This window comes from Pteropus vampyrus, unplaced genomic scaffold (genome assembly GCF_000151845.1).
Source record: "Pteropus vampyrus isolate Shadow unplaced genomic scaffold, Pvam_2.0 Scaffold94, whole genome shotgun sequence".
In the NCBI taxonomy this organism is placed as follows: Eukaryota; Metazoa; Chordata; class Mammalia; order Chiroptera; family Pteropodidae; genus Pteropus; species Pteropus vampyrus.
The window spans coordinates 1966170-1975340 of NW_011888875.1; the positions used below are offsets into that span (position 1 = coordinate 1966170).

The window sequence follows — 9171 nt, forward strand, 5'->3', positions numbered from 1 at the left end:
GCTTTTCCTGTTACGAATGAATGGCCTCTAAGAAGTAAATGACTTTTTCATTACCAAGGCAGAAGTTTTAAATGTCATATTAAAATAGAGGAATTTTCAACTCATCAGGACTTATGTCTTGAATACTAATGCAGTAGGAGTCATGATTTTTCCTGGGAATAGGGACATCCAGCCTCGAGGGCACAACAGGAAACTCTTCCTTCTGCTCTCATGTTCGTTAGAAAGGAGGTAACGCCATGAGACCCTTTCCCAAGTTCTTCACACTTTAGAACTGCGTGTTGGAGGAAGTCACGGAGGAAGTTTTCTGGGTAGGAGACTCAAAAGTCAACTTGCATCATGACTCTAGGTTTCATGCATGTTATTTGCAGGTCTTGGTTTTTGAAGAAAATTGTGAAACTGCCATTTGTCTAAATTTCAAAAACCTTACATTATGGACATTTTGAATCATATACCTGAAACCCCTGTGTACATGTCTTGCAGATTCGACAACTGTCAACACATGACCAATCTCGTTTAGCTTATGCTCCCAACCTTTGCATTGCAAATCCCAGCCATCATATCCGTACACACAGAAGTCATCTAATTTTCTTTTTAATTTCTAAAAAAAATCACCTGGAAAATTCTGAACTTTATTTTATTTATTTTTAATTTTTTTTAAGTTTGGAGGGATGAATACAATGTTAGCGGTCACCTACATTATGAGTTTTGCTCTTTTCTCTGTTGCCACCTTCTTTTGGCCTTTCTGCTACGGGTCATGGTGGCGTGAAGTGGTCCGGGTGTCAGTCTTTCACCGGGCACTTTGAAACTGAGTTAGATGTTAGAGCAAGCTACCGAAGGAGATCGGGGCAGCTCCCGACACCTTTTAGGCTAGAAAGGGAATCATTTCTTGGTTGGTTAAGACATTCGTCCTGCATCCACAAGGGGCCAGAATTGCTGATTTTTTTTGTTGCTTCCAACTCTGTGATTTCGCAAGTGACTTTGACAATATATCTGTGGAATCAGTCAAATAAGTCAAATAAATAGAAGCAGAGAAGCAGAGAAGTGAATGGTGGTCGCCAGGGGCTGGGGAGAGGGGAGGAGTGGGGAGATGTCAGTCAAAAGGTACGGACTTTCAATTATAAGATGAGTGAGTTCTGGGGACCTAATGTAAGCGTGGAGACTATTGTTAATAATAATAATACTGTATTGTATACTCGACATTTGCTGAGAGAGCAGATCTTAAATGCTCCCACCGCATATGTGAAAAATAACTATGTGATGTGATGGATGTTAATTAACTTGATTGTGGTAATCATTTCACTAGGTATATTAAATCATCACATTGTACACCTTAAACATATATGATTTTCATTTGTCAATTATATCTCAATAAAGCCAAAAAAAATAAAAATAAAAAAAAAAGCTAGTGCTTGATCATCAGTGCTATGGAAACAAATAAATCCAAAGTTCAAGTTCACAGATCGTATACTCCGAGAGGTAGAAGAGTTAAAGACCCTACAGTCCAATTTATAATTGATGGCTGTTTAGTGTGCGTAACATCGTTTCGTTGGAAAACTCTAGGTGACCAATCAGATGATATCTGCGTGTAAAGCTTACATCACCAACAATGGGACCGCGTCTGTGTGGAGCCAGCCTCAGGATGTTGTTGTGGAAAAAATATCATCTGCAATTAAACTTAAACAGGTAACGGCCAGCCCAATAATGTATTTGGAACACGTTTCATTATGTCCATGTCATTTTTGCCGACGAGTCCTAAATTATTTAGCAATTATATCGTCAGTTGCCAAAAAGAACAGTACTTTTTTCTGTTAAGAAAATTGAATGTTAATAAGCCTTCCTAGAAAATGCATCCACTTATTCCATCCTCTCTGGGGACCTGCTCTCCCGATGCCATACTAAGTACCGAAGGTACAAAGAGGGCTAAAGTGAGATAGTTTTCCTTAAGCTTCTTACGGGCGAATGGGGAGGTAGACACAGAGTGAGGCTGTTCCCAACAAGATGGGACCGAGGTGCAAAGCCTGCGTCTCTGAGTTGCATTACGAGCAATCAGGAGTTTGCTCGGTTGGAAGAGGGAAAGGTGATACTCCAGGCTGCAGGATGAGGAAATTCTAAGGCAGGAAAGTGAAAGGGTTTGCCATTCCACTCTGACATCGCCGCCACCCTCACTTTAGGGGAACACAGTCAACGTCTCTGGTGATTTCCCTTTCTTCTGTTTTGGTGTTTCATTGTCAGGAATACCAGGACTGCTTTCACAAGATGAAACAAAGGCTTAAACAAGATCCAAACGAAAAACAGTTTGAATTTAGCGAGATGTACATTTTTGGAAAATTTGAAACTTTCCATCGACGTCTTGCCAAGATAATAGACATCTTTACGACTTTTAAGACATATTCCGTTCTGCAAGAGTCTAAAATTGAAGGGCTGGAGGACATGGTCACTAAATACCAGGTATTTTACTTTAAAACTAAATTCATTACTCTTATCCATAACTAAAATGTTGACATTTTATGCAAATAATTATGTTTGGGATGATTCAGATAGTTCATAATGTAAAATATAAGCTCGTGGCCCTTAAATCATAGAGAAATTAAGTTTACTTGAGGATTATGTATTGGTGCTAATATGTTCTTTTCAGGTGCGTGGTTATGAGAATGACTTCCCAATAGTGTGAAATTAATCATCATTAGTAAAAGCGTTTTCATGAGTAGCACAGGAGAATGTTTAACTATAACTTATCCCTTTATTCATGTAAGACATGTCTAATAAGCAAATATTATGCATCAGGCAATGAAGCAAAAACTATGCGTCAGACACGAGTGGACACTGAGTTCTGCGTGGCATCAGATTGTCTCTGGATTTAAGCATTTTATTTGGATACGTGTTAAAAATAAAAGGAACTGAATTTTATTTTAGCTCCACCATTCCTAGTTATTTTGATTTTAGCTACTTTATCTTTTCAGGGTACATGTGTGACTAATCTTAGGTCTCAAAATGGGCACTATGATCTAGTGATGTTTTGAAGATTTTAAAAAAGCCATTTACAAAGAAAATGTGTTTTAACTTCTTAATGCAGAACAGCCAAGTTTTTCCTTGTTTAGGGACAATGACACTAAAATTGTTTGTTTGTTTTTTTTTTGTATTTGAAAAGGATCATATAATTTATTGCCACACATTGCTTTTTGTGCTTTAATAGTTTAGGCCAGTATAAAGAGTCTTTTTAATTTCCTGAGTACACCAGATTTGGGAGAGAAAAAGGAAAGACCTTTTTTATATAGTGGAAACATTTTAGGTGAATCTGTGTAACCTGCAAGGTAGAAAATCTACACTTTGAAACCTACAGTTTTACAAGAGGAAGAGGGAATATATCCATTTATTTTTCAATCCGGAACTTATTTTCTATCTTAATGAAAAAATAACTTTGGAACATATTTCAAAGTTTATTTCTGAATGAGAAGTTGAACTGTCCATCCAAAGGAAGATAAAAACATTTAAACCCGATAAAAAGATATTTTAATCTCATACAAATATCGGGAAGAGAAATTGCTTTGAAACTCAAAGCATCCTGGATGATAGTGAGGTAAAATGTAGACGATGCATGAAAACTTCAGGTGAGATATTCGTACGTTAGTATAAATGTTAGAAACTCAAAGTAGTGTCTACGAAAATGGATCTCAGCCTCCTCGCCTGGCTGTCAAGGCCCCGTCACTGCTGCCTGCTCTCCTCTTCCTCTTCTATCCCAGACACGGTTCAGTCCGCCTTCGGCTCGCAGTGCTTTCTTTCTGGAAAGTTCTGTCCTGGATTATCACACAGTTATTTCCCCCTTGTCCTCCAGATCTTGATTTAAATGACCCTTATTTAAGTTTTCCTTGACTTCTGTTTCACCTCAATCACTCTTTGTCACGTTACTCATTTTATCCCTGTCTAAAATTATCCTGCTTATTTATTTGTGACTCACATAGATTCTGACTCTCTCTCCCCAACCAAAGATTTAAGTTCCCCCAGGGTGCGGACATCTGTTTGTTCTGTTCATTCCTGTGTCTTCAGAGTTTACTGGCACGTAATAGGTGTGCAGTAAACATCTGTCAGGTAAGTGATGTAGACTGAGTTTCATTAGTTGGCTCAAAAGTCACAGTTAATCAGTTTAGTTAAATCAATACTCTTCAGTGACCATTAAATCATGGACACAGACAACAGTTTGGTGGTTATCAGAGGGGAGGGGAGTGTGGGGGAAGTAGGTAAGGGTAAAGGGGGACAGATATATGGTAAAGGGGGACAGATATATAGGAAATTTAACTTTGGGTGGTGAACACACAATGCAATATACACATGACATATTATTGAATTGTACACTTGAAACCTCTATAATCTTATTAACCAATGTCGCCCCAATAAATTTAATAAAAGAAAAAACAAGAAAAAATCCAATCATAGAACAGAATTTTCTAAGGGCTTCAGATCTTTTAAATTACCATCTTTAAATGTGGAAGTATAACTTTTTCATACTTTTTTACACATTTCTTATAACACGATGAGTAGCGTTTATACACACACACAATTTCTAAATAGAACTAATTTTGTAGTTATGCAGCATGAAAGAGTAGATTGTTTTAACTAGTAAACTTGATTCAAGAAGTTAAGCAGTTTATACATGTTTGTCTATTGAGAGATTTGAATCGATGTGTAAATGGAAATGACTTTGAAGAGGAGATTGCAGACAGAGGCCTAACATTCTTCATAAAAATTATATGCCTGTGTCAACAGTGTGGGCTCCTGAGTTTGAGAATGGCTTAGTACCTGGTTAAGAATAATCACAGAGCATTATAGCTCATTATTCAGAGCAAACAAAACGGTGGGTAATACAGTTTTCAAGGAGATAAATTGCCTAATTTGTACTCTTGTACTCATGGACTACAGCTTTGCAGGGCAGGAGGAAGCAATTAATTCTAGTGAGTCTTTGGATGGTGGATGGTGGTTTGACATTTTATTTAAGACACTTGAGGCTTAGAAGATAGTATTTCACCTGTAGATATTATAACATAACTATTTTCTTCCCAAGTTTGTGTTCTATTGTCTTATTTATTTTCTGAGAAGTCAGACTTTTCAATGAAAAATATTTTATTAACTGCTACTCTGGGCTTTGTTTTTATTATTTCAGATGTGATTGATAAGACATTTTTAGAGAAAACACTCCTACTTTTTCGGATGTGATCTTTATTTTATATTTTCCTTTAAAAACATATAAAACCTCATGAGAACGCTTTCCAAATGTTTTCTTGTAATGCAATAGGCAACATTATACTGCTGTAATAAGCATTAAGCTATGTAACTAAAGAAATGGGCCTCTTTTAAGTTGCTTTTTTGGTAATGATTTTTCAGGTTCTACATTTAAAGGTTATATTTAATTAAGTAATGCAAGAATATTGAAATATTGTATTATTTCTTTCATAATATTTCAGGGTATTGTTGCCACCATAAAGAAAAAGGAATATAATTTCTTAGACCAGCGGAAAATGGATTTCGACCAGGATTATGAAGAATTTTGCAAGCAGACTAATGACCTTCATGTAGGTTATATAATAACATTTCTGTTGACAGTCACATATTTATTTTTTCCATTCTCTGTAATGCCACTAATCATGATCCATTCAGAAGGAAGGGCATCTTCATCACGGAGGTGACCGATAGCAACCTCGGCCTGTGTTTTGTGATTTCGGATTAATAATTGAAGGCTCTTTTTCATAGATTAAAGCGTCGTAAATATAGCTTTGGATAGTGATCTGTAATCACAGACTTCTGCATGTCTTCTATCTTAGTTCTTAGAAAATTAACTTTCATCTTCTGTTGAGACATGGTATTATTAGATATAGAAAGTTGTTTCCATTTGTTTGTTACCTTTATAGCAATAATTATGACCAGAGGTCGTTTAAGCAAATGGTCAGCAACATCTGACAGATCCCAAAGGCAGGGCTGCAGCTGGCCCTAGAAACAGCGGTCCCAAGACTGACTCAGCATCTGGACCACTTTCTTCCTTCTCCCGCACCCCCACTGCCACCTCTGCTCTCTGCAGACCAGCCATCTTGACTTCCGGTCCACAGAGCAGCTTCTGAGAACATGTCACAGGACTGTCCTCAGCTCCAAATTCGTAAGGAAGAGGTCGGATTGGCCAGTTCTCATGGAGTTCCTAGCACCGGGCCTGTCACCTGTGGGGTCATGTGCTGAGAGCGGGTGGGCTGGGGTCCTCTGGGCTAGTTGGCAATATTTGTTATCAACCCAGTAGTTATCTACCATAATTAATAGGCAGACTTCTTTTCATCCCGGTGACGTGCAAAATGGGTACCTTTCTGATTATCAAAGGAAAATGGCCGCCTGTTACCTCTTTTCCAGAATTTTTGTTTCAAAATAAATTGGTACACATATGGGAAAAAGAGCTCTGAGGCGGTTTTGGAGGGGTGGCTTCGGTGGTAGAAGGAATCATAATAAAACCAGCCAATTCTACATGTCACGTACTGTTCTAAAGCGGATACGCGCAGTACTCTCACTTTGCAGAGGGGGACACTCAGGCAGTGAGGTTAAGTGACTTGTCCAAAGTCACAGAAATAACAAGTGCTAGCCTTGGGGTTAGACCCAGGCGTTCCGGTTCTAGGATTCAAGTTTTTAAACCCTTATGCTATTAGAAACATTTCAGTTGATGGGAAGATATAATACCTGTAATAATTTAGGCAAAAGACTACCTTTGGGGGCGGAGTCAGACGTAAGGACTATGGATCTCGATTTCGTCTTGTTGGAAAATGATGGACAGTGCAGATCTTGATTCTGTGCTCCATGGTCAGCGTTCGTTTGTCAAGTTTTCACCTGTTTCCTTGCAGTTTCAGTTATGTGGTGCTTCAGTATCTCATAGGTGGAATACAGGTAGACGGTGAACACCTTGAAGGCAGGATTGTTTTCTTTCTTATTTGTGTCGCCTGGGCCTAGTGGGTGGCACCTTATATAGTTGGAGAGCAAAGAATGTTTGCTGAATTAATGTGTGAGTAATGAATTAATAAGAGCTAGGTTTATTATAATTAAACAAGCATTTACCGTACATCAATTATGTATTAGGCTGTGGCTTATGAATATAGAAATAAATCAAATACGTTTGTCCTCAGAGCTTGCAGTCAGAGGCAGACATGTGCTGTGATTGAAATATAAGCACATATATGTTAGAAGAATAATTTTCTAATATTGTACCAGGTAGTGAGGATGCAAAGATCAAAGACATAGTCCAAAGAAGTGCTAAAGGAACTTAGAGGGAGGACAGGCCAGCAAAACATTACATAGAATCTGAGAATTGCTATAACCCATCAGGCTAGATGAGAGCCTTGTTCATACTTCTGTTTGCCTGGGACCAGGCTCAGAAGGGAGGTGGTGCTTGATGCCAGAACAGTGTTAATTTTTCCAAGTAAATGGAGGGAAACGGATGGGATTGGGAGAGCTTTTCAAGATGTGCCCACATTGAATAATACTTAGAATATAATTTTATAATTGTTCTACAACCTGGGTTTTGAGTATTAGTTATAGAGATTAGTTTTCATTCTTCTTAATCTTTTTTCCCCTTAAATTCAATGCTGTTATTTTTCTTCCATGTCAAGAAAGGCCCATCTTCGGTTGGATGACTGGTTTCCTTTGACCTCTTTGTCCCTTTCTCCATCATTTTTCTCTTAACTCACTTTTTAACACTCTCTCCTTTAAACAACTCATGAATTCAGCCCTTGTCTCTGTCAAATCGAGGTGAAAATACTGACCTTTTCATGAGTCTGGGTGGAGTGAGCTGGGAGTCGGGGATGAGTCTTGGAGAAAGGACTGGAAAGGCTCAGTTACTGGCATTTTCAGGATGAAGCACTGGAGGGCGGGGTGGGCTGCATGGGTGATTTGGATCATGTCCCGAACTCCACTGTCGAGGGGTTCAGAGCGTGGAATCCTGTCCAGATTTAGAGTTCATGCTGGTTCCAACAGCTTGAACAGAAAACCGAACAGGAGCTGAGAGAGAGCCCATAACCAATAACAGGACTAGTGCAAGGATTCCGTGGCCGGATCTTGGAGACTGTCAGAATGGGTCTAAGGCTCAGGGAGAAGAGATGATTTCAAGGTCTTAGATGTTTATAGAGAGCTCAGTGCAGGCCTTTGTGAAGCCGTAGGGTAGAAAACCAGGGACGATCAGGTACGAGTGTCAGGGCTCAGCAAAGATTTGCTAGTGTCTGAAGTTGCAGGATGTAGAGGAATTACAGATGTTCTAGATCTTCATATTTTATCCTTAGACATTTTTGTAATGAACAAAATTTGAGTATTTGTTTGGGTAGGCTAACCGTACTGCTCTTTATAATTTCAGTAGAAGTAGTGAGAAGTATCAGAGGCAAGGACGTGTCCTAATAGGCTTAGCCATCCTTCAAGTTCGGGGCTTTGTCGAATGGCACAGGCCAGCCCCCAGAACAGCAGCATCTCTTCAGGTGTTGTTTCCAGCGGTGCCTCAGATATTATCCTGGATATTTCCGACTGATTGTCTTGCCAAATTGCTTCTGTAAAATCAAGCTTATCTAGGTACTAATTCTCACTGCACGTGCAACTGGCTTCCCAATTTTATTACCACATAAATGAATGATCTTTTTGGAATTATAGAGGCCCACACTTCTGTCCGGTAAATTGAGAGAAAAAAAAAAAGATTGATTGGAACTTTACTTTGAAGCATGAAATAGAAAATAATGAAATAATTTTTCCGTCTTTTTTTTTGTTAACTCAATTTAGATTTTAATGGCAATTCTGTACTAGATCTTAGAATGAACAAAGGGTAAATCATGTGCTTCATTTTTTGGTGCAGTATTTTTTGGACACAATTGTACAATGGTGTAAGATGTGTGAGTCCACAATGAAAATCATTTTGGAAAATAGATTTGAGAGCTTTATGAAATAGGCGTTGCTTAAAACTTTGATATTGAGGTCATTCTTTTTAATCTTATATTCTTAGCAGTTATTTATGTACTTTTCCTGTATGGGTCTCTGGCCCTGGGCTACGGAAGTGTTTCTGGAGTGTGGGTGGCTTCGCATTCTTTCTGCTGCCATCTCAGACTATCTGTTGCGTTCATGTTTTGGTTAGACCCCTGTCATCTCTTGTGTCTGAGAACTCAGACTCCTCCTGTA

The 9171-nt window shown here is 38.6% G+C and overlaps 1 protein-coding gene across 1 annotated transcript in view; it reads left to right on the forward strand.

The window, feature by feature from the left end:
* The window catches only part of DNAH5 (dynein axonemal heavy chain 5), a 223620-nt gene that overhangs the window by 30203 nt on the left and 184246 nt on the right, over positions 1–9171 (forward strand). Inside the window, exons 11-13 of the mRNA XM_023532947.1 lie at positions 1561–1683; positions 2233–2448; positions 5457–5674. Of these exons, the coding sequence (XP_023388715.1) occupies positions 1561–1683; positions 2233–2448; positions 5457–5674 (557 nt within the window). The remainder of the gene's footprint in view (positions 1–1560; positions 1684–2232; positions 2449–5456; positions 5675–9171) is intronic.